The 13320-nt window shown below is 40.4% G+C and overlaps 2 protein-coding genes across 5 annotated transcripts in view; both read left to right on the top strand.

The window, feature by feature from the left end:
- Window positions 1–6628, top strand: part of mast3b (microtubule associated serine/threonine kinase 3b) — a 42201-nt gene extending 35573 nt beyond the window's left edge. For all 4 annotated transcript variants that reach the window (XM_051947152.1, XM_051947153.1, XM_051947154.1 and 1 more), the window contains 3 exons: window positions 13–149; window positions 713–897; window positions 1079–6628. In XM_051947152.1, the coding sequence (XP_051803112.1) occupies window positions 13–149; window positions 713–897; window positions 1079–2172 (1416 nt within the window). In that variant the 3' untranslated portion in view covers window positions 2173–6628. The remainder of the gene's footprint in view (window positions 1–12; window positions 150–712; window positions 898–1078) is intronic.
- Window positions 6629–7307: 679 nt separating this feature from the next.
- On the top strand, window positions 7308–9950 carry ndufa7 (NADH:ubiquinone oxidoreductase subunit A7). The gene is made up of 4 exons (XM_022210599.2): window positions 7308–7447; window positions 7694–7743; window positions 9399–9536; window positions 9748–9950. The coding sequence occupies exons 1-4, from the start codon at window positions 7397–7399 to the stop codon at window positions 9833–9835; spliced, it is 327 nt and encodes a 108-aa protein (XP_022066291.1). The 5' UTR covers window positions 7308–7396; the 3' UTR covers window positions 9836–9950.
- Window positions 9951–13320: the final 3370 nt, after the last annotated feature.

The raw sequence follows: 13320 nt of genomic DNA on the forward strand, positions 1-13320 counted from the left end.
TGAAATGCGCAGAGCGGCACCAAGGTGGCTCTGCAGACCATAGCGCTGGAGAACACGTCGATCAAAGTCGGTCCAGCTCGAAAGACCAAACACAAAGGCAAGATGGCTCGTCGCAGCAAGAAGAGCAAGAGGAGAGATAATTATGACAGGTGAAGATCCGAGGTTTGCCTGTTCTTTCCTCACAACAGATGGAGCTCTGCAGTGTTGCTCATCATTTGTTTACTTTGTGAAGCTGGTAATGGGTGGATGTTGTTAGTCCTCTGTCTCCCTCTAGTGTTAGAAACTGTTAGCAGGGTTAAGTATGAACTACAAAAACATGGCACCCACATGAAGCAAGTTTATTAACTGGCATGTATGAGGAGTTAAAGCTTGACTAAAATAAAACCAGTAAATCCATGTTAAAGTTATGATGCAGGTTAATGTTGTGATGCTAACTAGCAATCTTCAATTCATCAAATTTGCCTGATGAAGGTCTAGTACCGAAACGTATCAATGAATTTATGATTGCAAGGTGGACAGCGTGCGGGAGTCGGTTTTTGCACCTGTTGAATGTGCTCTTCCTTCTCCTACACACCTGCCTTATGAAATAGATGTGCGAAGAGTTCCCCTGAATGTTGTAATGATAACAGACTACTAATATCTGAGTGTTTTAAATGGTGTCAATGCTGCAACTACAAATTGATCGCATGTCTTGCGTTTGTCCCTCTTGCAGGCGACGAAGCATCTTGAAGAAACTGTCCAAGCAGAGCACAGTGATGCACAGCAGCCGCAGCTTCTCCTCAGGTCTTCATCACTCTGTCTCTTCCAGTGAGAGTCTTCCAGGCTCCCCGACACACAGCCTCTCCCCCGGACCCTCCACCCCCTGCCGGAGCCCCGCACCCGACCATCAAGGCTTTGGTGAGAGACTCCTCCAGGTTGTGGATGTGGAAATTAACTACTTCTGATGTAGAGGTTTTGCAGCTGCTCAATGAACGTTAGATTCGTTACATATTATATTATTGTGCAAATAATAGCTAAGTATTGTACCAACATTGATGTGCAGAATCTAAAAGTGATTTATTTTACCTCTACTTTCCAGACAATAATTCTCCTCAGAGCACGTCTCCTTGCTCCAGCTCTCCCAGTTCCCCTGCTGCCCACATCAGACCCAGCTCTCTGCACGGTCTGGGCTCCAAACTGAGCACGCAACGCTACACCAAGGTGGGCCGTCGGAAATCCACCAGTAACATCCCCCCCTCGCCTCTGGCCTGTAACTCTTCCTCGTCCTCCAGCCAGCAGCTTTCCCCACAGCGCTCGCCCTCCCCACTGCCAGGCTTTGCCAAAACCCTGCACACCTACCACGGCAAAACACTATCGCCCCCCACCATCGTTAGACACATTGTTCGGCCCCGCAGCGCAGAGCCGCCTCGATCTCCTTTGCTCAAGAGGGTGCAGTCAGCTGAGAAACTGTCCGGAGTGTATCATGCTGACAAGAAGTCATACACCCCCCGCAGGCACACGCTGGAAGTGCCGTTTTATGGTGAGGGTGACCTGCTGGGCGATTCAGAGGTTGAGGGGGCCTGTGGAGGCTTTTACCTCGGGGCCGACCACAGCAGACTGGGAGGTTACATAAGCAGCCAAAGGATGCGAGACTCTGGGATTGAACGATCGGAGCAGCTGGTTGTGATGCGGAAGCTCAACCTATCAGAGCGGCGAGACTCCTTTAAGAAGCAGGAGGCCGTGCAGGAGGTGAGCTTTGATGAGCCAGAGGAGAAGACCAGCAGCACGGTGGCCGGGACCACCGCAGCGCCAGGAGCCCAAACACAGCCTCAGCAGCACCAGCACAGGACGGCCTGGATGGACGCTCGATCCCAGACCAGCGTGGAGGTGGAGCTGGAGGTGCCTGTGGTGAGGAGGTTCACACTGGTGCCCCAAATCGCTGTGCAGGGCTCAACAGAAAGCGAAGAGCAGGACGAGTGGGAGCCGTGTTCAGACGGAGAGGAATCCAATGAAAAGCCTGAGCTGGAGACGGACGGCGCTTCATCTCAGCTACAACAAACGCAACGTCCTCTCGCTAACAGCAGCTGCAGTCAGGCAGCAGAAAACACATCGACCGGACCTCATGCTGCACCAGCACCAGAGAAGACTGAGTGCAGAGAGGACCCCCCGCTAAAAGGCCATCTGAGAAAGTGACAGCTCTCATTTCAGCTGCTCATATTGTTTCTTTTAAGTCTTTCAAGGACAACAGGAATTGCAGCCGAGTTGTTTCTAGTGTGGCCCGGATGAACTGCAAGCCGTAAACACATTTACAGACTAGTCTGGCTCAAGGACAGGGAGAGGATTTTACTTGAATTTTATATTGTAAATATTTGCCTTCAGGCATTGCAGACTCTCTGGTCTTATTTATTACATTTGTAAAGTATGACGCGTTCGTAACAGGGAAAGAGGGAAGTTCTCATTGTTTGACTAGCCAAGGCTCAACATTTTTGTAATTGTGCTTGTATGTCTTTTGGAGGTTTTCTCTTTTTTTTTCCAAAAATGTCTATTTTTTAAATATATTGTCGTGATACAGAATAGTAGAGGTAATGCTGGGCATAACTGTTGTAGGACCAAAACGTACGAAAAGTCAGAAGTCATATTTTGTTTTTCCTTTATAATAGTGCAGCTTCTGTAGTACTGCTGTTCATAGACTGAAGAATTAGCTGTGGTTCACACTGTGAGCAACATGACTGATTTGTCATTTTCAGATCAGTTGTCAGCCGTGATCGACAATATACAGTCCACATACATTGTTTGTTTAATAGCACTACATCTCCTCAAAGATTTAAACATCGAAGCCACCGGGCACTTACCAGACTGCAGGAAAACAAAGTCTGTTTTTCACAGAACAGTCATAGCAGCAGGGAAATCAGATGTCACTGACTTATTGGTCATGTTCCTTGCGGTGTGAACTGATGGTCACAGGATTGTATTTCTTTCATGTGGAACCAGTCTGCGCAGGGTGACGTTGCAAATCACACCGAGACACTACGCAGCTGCGACTTTAAAGTACAATCTGTTAAGAAGACACCATCAAAGGGTGCCATGACATCATCGGTGTCCTCTAAGCCATATCTTTGAAGACAGAAATGTCAGGAGAAATGTTTGTAATTTCAACACAGACATTTTTTTATGCATCTCTTTTCCACTTGGCATCGTAATCTTGACATCACCTCATAAAAATGATGATGAAGCTCTACATGTTGCACACTCGTGTTTGTGTCTGCTGCTTTTTTAGATCTGATTTGAACACTGATGCAGCAAGACTTTGTGTCTTGCCGTAGACTTGCTCTACTCAAAGCAGAAAAAAACATCAAACTGCCAAACTGAGGTCTGCGTTTTCTCCAGAGACAAGAGGGAATCAGGATTTTCTTGCATTCGTTGTTCGGCCTTCCTCACTTACCACAACTACACATTTTGACATTTGAAAGTGTCACATCCTCGTTTGTGTTCATCTTTTTTTGACGATCATGTTGAGTGACGCCATGCCTGAATGACCTGTTCCTACTTGGTTTACTGTGTGGTGATGTTTACATCAGAGGGGCAAGTGCACTAATGTATTTTGACATAAATTTTTGTAACCGAATGTGAAAGCTAAACTGAAAGCAGCAGAGGGACACATTTACAGTGAATCCAAACCCAGGGCTTCTTTGAACAAATGTTTTTTTGTCTTTGTATTGTACAAATATTGATGTATATTTTGGTAACAAGGCTGTGTATAGTTCCAAATGTGTTCAAGTACATAATATGCACAATGACGATGACAATTTGTGGCACCGGGATTTTTGGGAATTCTTACTTGAGGGAATGAGCTGGTTGGCTTCACATTGTTTTTCCACTACAGAGATGGAGCATTGAGGGTTATTTTCTTATTTGTCAGTGGCTGTTGCTGGCTTTTGTACTGACTTCTTCAGAGTCTTCTGTTTATAAAGCATCAAAATTGTTGCTGTGTTATGTTAACCCTTCTTCCTCCTTTACAAAAAAATCTTGTGATGACAACATTTCAGGATTCTGTCTTTGTGTTCATGAACCAGATGAACAGATCACAGAATGGCTCAGTTATTTTCGCAGTCTGACAGAATTGTTTACAACGAACAAACATGCTACGTACTGTACAAGCATTTTATATCCTGTGGCTGTGTGTGATGAAACCATTCTCTTTGATACCATGAAAGGAACTTACAGAAGTTGCATATCTGTTTTTGTTCTGTTTTTAAGAAAGTGTTCATGAAGAGTAATTTAGCACCAAACCAGGAAGCATTTTGTATATTTACATGCACATAAGTAGCAAGATTATCGTCTGGTTTTGTAGCGTGTTACCTTAGATGTCATATAAAGAAGAAGCTCAGTTTAATTAAATGAAATAAGGGATTAATGCTTCACATGACTTGATTTCTGGACAGTGTGTACACTCAGTGTGATTTTTACAGTCGAGGTCAAAAGTTTACATACACTTGTAAAGAACATAATGTCATGGCTCTCTTGAGTTTCCAGTTATTTCTACAACTCTGATTTCTCTCTGATAGAGTGATTGGAACAGATGCTTCTTTGTCACAAAGAACATTCATGAAGTTTGGTTCTTTTATGACTTCATTATGGGTGAACAGAAAAAGTGGCCAAATCTGCTGGGTCGAAAAATATACATACAGCAATGCTAATATTTGGTTACACGTCTCTTGGCCATTTTCACTTTAATTAGACGCTTTTGGTAGGCATCCACAAGCTTCTGGTTGAGTCTTTGACCGCTCCTCTTGACAGAATCGGTGCAGTTCAGTTAAATTTGTTGGCTTTCTGACATGGACTTGTTTCTTCAGCATTGTCCACATGTTTTCAATGGGGTTTAAGTCAGGACTTTGGTAAGGCCATTCTAAAACCTTAATTCTAGCCTGATTTAGCCATTCCATTACCACTTTTGATGTGCGTTTGGGGTCATTGTCCTGCTGGAACACCCAACTGTGGCCCAACCTTCGGGCTGATCTTGAAGAATTTGAAGGTAATCATCCTCCTTCATTATCCCATTTACTCTCTGTAAAGCACCAGTTCCATGGGCAGCAAAACAATTCCACAGCATAATACTACCACCACCGTGCTTGACGGTAGGCATGGTGTTCTTGGGGTCAAAGGCCTCACCTTTTCTCCTCCAAACATATTGCTCGCCATTGTGGCCAAACAGCTCGATTTTTGTTTCGTCTGACCACAGGACTTTCCTCCAGAAGGTCTTCTTTTTGTCCATGTGATCAGCAGAAAATGTCAGTTGAGCCTTAAGGTGTCGCTTTTGGAGCAAGGACTTCCTTCTTGCACGGCAGCCTCTCAGTCCATGGCAATACAAAACATGCTTGACCGTGGACACTGACACCTGTGTTCCAGCAGCTTCTAATTCTTGGCAGATCTGCTTTTTTGTGGTTCTCGGTTGACTCTTAACCCTCCTGACCAATTTTCTCTCAGCAGCAGGTGATAGCTTGCATTTTCTTCCTGATCATGGCAGTGACAAAACAGTGCCATGCACTTTATATTTACAGTTGTTTGCACTGTTGCTCTTGGGACTTGCAGCTGCTTTGAAATGGCTCCAAGTGACCTTCCTGACTTGTTCAAGTCAATGATTCGCTTTTTTAGATCTGTGCTGAGCTCATTTGACTTTCCCGTTGTAGCATCTGTGGGCATTTGTATCCACTGAGCCCTATTTAAATGGCCTCAGAGAAGTAACCAGCTGTACTCACTCATAATCACTCACAAGAAGTTAAGAGGCAATGCTATGAAGCTCATTTCATTGACACAACTTTCTAAGTCACCAAAATTGCTAATTCATGTTGCTGTATGTATATTTTTGACCCAGCAGATTTGGTCATTTTTTCTGTTCACCCATAATAAAGTCATAAAAGAACCAAACTTCATGAATGTTTTTTGTGACAAAGAAGCATCTGTTCCAATCACTCTATGAGAGAAAAATCAGAGTTGTAGAAATAACTGGAAACTCAAGAGAGCCATGACATTATGTTCTTTAAAGGTGTATGTAAACTTTTGACCACGACTGTACATGTGCATATTTGCATGAGTCAGAAAAAAGTCATGCTGAAGCAGGATGGGCAATACAAAATCATTATTCAAAGGTCACTCTTTTAAAAAATCAGCGTGTTAAAGTCAGATTAGCTATAATAGCCACTTTCACACTTAACCATTAGACACATTTGCAAGTGTGAGACAGACGGCACTGTGCAAAAGGCTACAGAGATTTACTGAAAATGATTACTGCACTTAAAAGTCTGCAAATTTAGGTTCCAAAATGATAAATGATGACGTAGAAGGAATCTCATCTCCGGTTTCTTTTTACTAACCTGGTTTCTTATGTGAATGTAAACATACTTTGTCACTCCACCCAGTTGAGCTTCAACAACTGGAGGTCAGCAAATGCAAGGTCAGCTATACAAGGTTCAACGTTTTGGCAGGTCAAACTGTTGTACATGTGCATGTGTTCTCCTGTGGACTCTTCTGTTCGGTGCATGCTGCATGAGACAAGCACACAGCTGTAATACTTGACTGCATGGTATACCGGCGTCGTCGCCCTCTACTGTGTTTTCTTGTGCAACGAATAAACTTTGTATTTCTCTTTGAATCTTCTTGCACTGAGTTTTGTTAAGCCACATCGAATTTTTTACAAAGCTCTGTCATTGGAAAGTAAGTACATAATCAGCAGATTTTAAGGTTAGTTTTGTGTTATTCTGATTAAGAATTTTGTATGTTAAGATTTTTACATTGTGTACAGTCTTCTCTACAGTAATGTGGCAGGGTTTCTAAAAAATATAGTAATTAAGACTGCATGTTCTGTAGAGAAAAGCAAGCTTTGGACTACTAGGTAGATAATAGTAAAAGTTACTTTTTCTTTTATCAGTTTTTTTATCGCTCACCACACAGACATAATTTACTTAATGTTCAAAGACACTGACTTATTTATCTCAGAAGAGAAAAGTGTTGGAAAAGTCAGACACTGTTTTCATAAGTCAAGATGTTTTAAAAATCACTTTGGTTTCATTTTGCTTTTTTGGCATGAATCTCAGGTTAATATTACCAAAACTTCAACAGCTGTGTAATTAAATAGAAATCTATTTATTGAGCTGTTTCTTATCTCGAGTGTTGCTGAGCTGCAACAAGATTACTTGAAAATGTAATTAAAAAATCAACTGTGATTTTTTTTTATCTGTAAGATATTTTTGTGCATTTTGTAGTGACTGAAACTTAAATGTCTCAATTACCAATAGTAAAACATCCATGCTTCTGTCTGTGTAAGACTGCAGTTCGTGCTTCCTGCCTGTAGGTGTCAGTGCTGCCGTGAGGAGCCCGCTAACACCACAGAAGAGGCGCTGTGTCCTTCACAACAGCTAACATGGCTACTGCTACTAGACTCATCCAGAGGCTGCGGAACTTTCTATCAGGGGTAAGAAACTACAGTCAGACTTTAAAATGAATCCAAGATGTGCTCTGGATATAAAGAAATTTTTCCGACAAGACATGTTTAACAGGCAAAAATGTGTAGTACGAGCTAAGCTAACTAGCTTCCAGAGCTAGCTACCTAGACAAGCTAGCAGCAGTGATACGAGCTAACGTCTGAAACATTGAGAAGAGTAGTCTGTTTGCAATGATTGAATATTTACTTCAGCGGTGTATTTTTCTCGTTTTTCAGCATGACCTGCAAGCCAAACTGCAGCTACGTTATGAGGAGGTTGCTAAGAGGTAAGACTTGATAAACTAAACTGTTAGCCTGTGAAGGTAGTGGGTAGCTACACACTGACAGATTTACTGTCTCTAGAAACACTTACCACTCTGTCAATTACTATATGTAAGTGGCATGATATTAAGTCACACTATGGCACATCTGCTGATTCAATCCGCAACATCTCGAACAAAAGTATAACTTGAATAGACCTGAAAGATAGCAATTTGTCAACAGAAGGCTGCAGTGTCAGAGTCCTGATGAAAAAATACTGTCAGCTGGTTTAACACCTGAATTACTTCAGAGTAAAAGATTTTAGCTGTATTTGCTAAACAGTACTAGACTAGTTAGATTTGACATTAAATGTGCATCTAAAGCAAACCTGCTGCCAGATCATCCACAGTTCTCAAGCTCCAGTAGGACCCAGTGAGTCTGTTTTCAGCCTCAGTCCCAATCTGAACAAAGACTGAACCAATACAGATTAAATATAGTCATAGCTGTAGTGCCTGGCTGTTTGAGTTTATGAGAGTTCAAAGAAATGGACAGCACACAATGCTTGTGCACAACATATTGCCAGGGGGGTCCTCCTAACTGGCTGCAGCATCTGGTCTGCTGCTGGGGGTGCTGTCCGTGGGTCCCTTCACCCCAGTTGGATGGGGGGTTTCCCACTTCGGTGTGGGGGTCCCCCTGGCTGTCGGGGTCTGGGGGGTCAATGTGCCAGCACCCCCGGCAGTCATGGCCTGCGGCTCCTCCCAGTGTGGACGACCCCAGTGGTGACGTTTTCCATGACCCTCGGTGCCATGCCTTGTCTCCATACAGTCGTGGTGAGAGTGTGTGTGCGTGTGTAGATATATATGTACATACCCAGGGTGGGAGGGAAAGATTTTCTTGTTTTTATTCAACATTGTAATGTTGTGAAGCACTTTGTGGTGCGATTTCATCGGATGAAAAGTGCTATACAAATAAAGATTGATTGATTGAAAAAAGTGAATTTGAACTCATTTGACATTTGCTGTTTGATTTGCTGCTCAGCTGATCACTCCTGTGCGTGACAAAGCAGTTTTTGCACATTTTAGTAAAATACCAACAGGCAGGAAACTTGTGAACGAATGGAAATCCTATGTTTGATTGAAAATACTCACAGAAAGGCTTAGAAAAGTCGGCATCAGTCCTTATGTTTGATGCTTTGATGGTGAGGCTGCCCTAAACATTCACACATTCGGTGGGAATGAGCTTTAAAGTCCTGAAGTCTGTGAATATGGACACTGGGATTGAGTCATGAGCAGCATCCCACTAGTTTGTCTGCCATTACAAATATCTCTTGTGCGTTCAGGCTTTGAACTCTTATGCAGATCCCAGTGCAGTGAAGTACAAATTTATCAGGATAAATGTTAGTGATTCATTTAAAAGATGTTTAAAATATTTCCATTTGATGACATTTGAAGAACAAGAACAAATTCTAATATTTAAATCAATAAAAGACACTGTGTGATCTTGATGGAGAAAGTAGGGCTGAATTACAAAAATATGAATCGGTCATCAAATAGAAGGCAACAGTACTCCATTAAAAGCTCACTGTAATCATATAGTATTGATAAAGACTTGGAACAAGTTGATACAGTCAGACAGGGAGACATGAAATGAAATTCTGTTTGTGATGGGTTTTTTTCAATAGGACACAGCCACCACCAAAGCTGCCTGTAGGCCCGAGCCACAAGTATGCTGCAAACTACTATTATACTAGAGACGGACGCAGGGAGTCGGTACCCGCCACAGTGGTGATGTCTTCACAGAAGGCCCTGACTGCTGGCAGGTTAGTCAATAGATTTACTTCAGGTTGATCTGAGCACATAAACCAGTTGGATTTCAGCCCCATGGAATATTGGTGTTTTCTCTACATTGCTGTTTTATGACACCTGTCAAAAGTATTATGCATTTCATTAAACCATGAGACACCACAACATCGCAGTGAAATTGTCTGCATGTACTTTTTAGCCGAATATTTCTGATCTGATCTCTTTTAGTGAAGTTGCTGAAACCCCAAAGGTTCCAGTGGCGCCGGGTGCTGTGTATAAAGAGCCATCGCTGTCCACAGATCAGCCCTACCTCTAAGCAGCAGGACAAACCTCCTCACTTCTCCATCCAGACCTTCAGCCGAGCCCCGAGAACAGCAAGTGGTGGTTGCATCTTGTACAATAGAAAGTGTGAATAAAATATGTTATATGTTTGTCTTTTGGTCAAGCTTCTTATTTTGCTTATATGCTGTCCTAAACAAATGTGAAATGGATGTTGAATCATCAGTGTCAAATGTGCGAAAGGCAATTCGGAAATACCAGTTTGAAGGTGAGTGAACGTCAGGGAGGACTTGGTTTCTGTGTGTAAATTCACACTTATAACTGCAGCATTCAAACGTGTGGCTTTAAAGGGCGATGATCAAAAGTATGACCAGCATACAGACAGTCCTTTGACCTGTGAAAATTAAAGGTTGCCTTAAAATGCAGGTTTTTTGGGAAGAAGACGAGACCGAGCTGCTGAATGCTGGATGTCAGTGAGGACAGTTAGCCGTCCACAGCTCCACCTTTTGTTAACTTGTTTCAAACAGCACTCTGTGGATGTGTTCGATAACGTGATTTGATCCTCTTAAATGTTCACAGACTTCTCTGAGCCCTCCAGGAAAACATTCCACAAGCAGCACGAACAACCTCAACAATGAACATGAAGTGGAGTTATCACCCAAAAGTAAAATGTGTGGCAGAGATGTGATACTGAGTTGCGCTAGTCAAACAAAAAAAAACTCGAATTGCACAGCTGTTCCAAATCGTATGTTAATTGCTTTGGGTATGTGAGGCACAATCTGCAACCGTGATTGGAAACGTGACTGTGCAGGTGTGCAGACATTTGAAGACACAGCTAAACGAATTTATTGAAGTAAGTGAGTTGTTTTGTCTATTCGGTATAATGTGGAGATGCGATTAAACTAGAAAAAGTCCAACATTAAGCAATGTTTTTCTGATTTTGAGCAAGTTTAGGTCTTCTCTGTGAGGCAAACCTGTTATTTCCAACTTTAAGTGACATTTTAGTGATAATTTGATCATTATGTGATGGAGGTGTTGCGTGAAAGAGTGCTTGTCTATATTGTTTTACCTGCTCTGTGTCCTACATTGTAACCAGTCCAGTTGTTTTATCTGGTTGAAATTACTTTAAAGGACCAAGACAACCTAAAATCCCCACATAATGACTTGATTTTGTTTCTTTTATTATTTTAGAGACACCACACCCTAGGATAGTTACAACTGAGATAGTTTCTTCATGTTATTTTTATTGACTACAGCCTAAACTTAAGAAATGATACTATGTAAATGTAATCCCTAACTAACCGATAAACTCCATTCATTTGGCCGCAATTATTCAATTAAATGATATGTTTCACAAAGTTTCCATGTTGTGATTATGTTAAGAAAACAGGCAAAAAATGTATATGTAACAACAAATAATGCACACAAAGATTTCTCATTGGGAATTCAAAAAATCTTTACATTTGTTGGGCTTTCATGTAAAGTCATCAGATTAAATGCAAATGAGCCAGGTTAATTTCCATAATTAATAATACTGTAGGGCCTCAGTGATAATATTTAGTAGAATCAGGTAAAGCTGTATTTTATCATTTTTCTATGTTTTAGTCCTTCATGTGTAAACTATGAGGTAAATTCACATCATATACAATATTGTGAGGTCTTTACATCAGTAGTTGATCTGGAAAGCATTTTGATGAAACAGCTTTTTCTTTTTGTTTTGTTTAGTCAAATGTGCAATAAAAATCTCTTTACACAGATATAAAGTTGCTTTTTTGACTGGACACAAACACACAAACAGGTGAGCTACAGTCCCCCCCCCCCCCCCCCCCCCCCCCTTTTTTTTAAAGGTACATTAACAGTCTTGAATTTTAGGTTAAAACAGGAGGAAAAAGCTGAATTTTAAAAAAAAGAAGAAATAAATTCCGAGCAGCACAGGTGATGCTGATGCGAGTCCATGACGTCACAGGGAGACTTTTTTTTTTTTTTTTTATTAATACAATTCAGTCATTAACAGTGTATCAGTCTATGAATTCAGTACAGTAACAAGTAACAAGTGTGTCAAGTAGATTACACACACAAACAGTACAATACAAAAACAGATAACATTAATTACAGGGGTCTGCAACATCTTAATTATAGTATATTGTATTTTTTCAAAAGTCTTGTAGTCTTTAATATTTTTTTATTATTAGGTCTGTTTCTGCAAAATTTGTCCAAGAAGGCACTTTTTCATTCCATTTCATTTTATGTATATAATATTTTGCTGGGATTATGAATAGGTTTATAACAAAAATTTCATTTGAAGTGAACCTTGAGTTATCAAATATAAGTAATATTTGGAGTTTTGTTAGTAAAATCTGATTTCCCAATTTTCCTGACAGATATTGCTGTAATTTAAACCAGAATCTACTGCTATAAGGACATTCTACAAAGACATGTTCGATACTTTCTCCCTCACATTGACAAAAAGAGCATTGATTCAGTATATTTGGAAGAAAGCGACAAATATTGTCTTTGACTGGGTAATATCTGTGAACAATTTTAAATAAACATTCTTTAACTTTATTTGTAATTATGTATTTATAAGGTAATAAAAAATGTTATTCCACTTTTCTTTTTTATAGGAACCCCATCTATGCTTACACACTGGATTGGAAATGTGAATTAAGTGATTTCTAATATTTTTGTTTGTCCATTTCTTATCAAGCAGATTTGTTCCTTCAATGGAAATCGGACATTCCTTGAAATTTACATTTGGAAACTGTATATTATGTGCTAAAAATGTTATACTACTTGGAATCGACTCTACAACCATTTCAAACTGTTGCTGTGGTATTTGAGTATTGTACTTGTTTGAAAAGCTCTCATAGTCATAAAATTTACCATCATTATCAAGAAGCTGGTTTACAGTATATAAATTCTCCTCAGTCCAATTCTGTAAATATAAAGATTTGTTTCTATGTAAAATATGTGTTGTTCCACAGAATACAATTGTGGGGAGAGAAGTTATGTTTGTAGAGCAGAGACCAACTAAGCAGAGCCTGCTGATGAAAATTGGCTAATTTCACAGGAAGTTTACCAACAGTAAAAGGACAACGCAGAAGGAAATTCAGACCTCCCAATTTACTAAAAATATAATTTGGGAAAATATTCCACAAACTATATGGGTTTCTCAGAAATCTTTTTAACCAATTTACTTTTAAAATTTGATTGAATACAGTAAAGGTCAACACATCTAAACCTCCTTCAGCTAACGGGTTTGATAAAATATCTTTTTTTTAATTATTATTTTATGAGCTTTGTTTTTCCACAAAAAATTAAATAAAATCTTATCAAGATCAGAGCAGATGGATTTGGAGACATCTAGTGTTGAGAATAGGTAAGAGGTTCTTGACATTCCTTCTGCCTTGCTCAATAACACTCGACCATATATAGATAGATCTCTGGCAAGCCAGCTAATAAATTTCTTTTGAATGGTATCAACTACAGATATAAAATTATTAGTTGAATTTTTTTGCACTT

The sequence above is a fragment of the Acanthochromis polyacanthus genome, chromosome 4 (assembly GCF_021347895.1).
Source record: "Acanthochromis polyacanthus isolate Apoly-LR-REF ecotype Palm Island chromosome 4, KAUST_Apoly_ChrSc, whole genome shotgun sequence".
NCBI classification, from domain to species: Eukaryota; Metazoa; Chordata; class Actinopteri; family Pomacentridae; genus Acanthochromis; species Acanthochromis polyacanthus.

Excerpts from the sequence above, each read along its gene's own strand:
- ndufa7 (XM_022210599.2), top strand. The coding sequence starts at position 7,397 with ATGGCTACTGCTACTAGACTCATCCAGAGGCTGCGGAACTTTCTATCA. Across the intron at positions 7,448-7,693 it reads TGCGGAACTTTCTATCAGGG|CATGACCTGCAAGCCAAACT; the intron begins GTAAGAAACTAC and ends CTCGTTTTTCAG. Across the intron at positions 7,744-9,398 it reads TATGAGGAGGTTGCTAAGAG|GACACAGCCACCACCAAAGC; the intron begins GTAAGACTTGAT and ends TTTTTTCAATAG.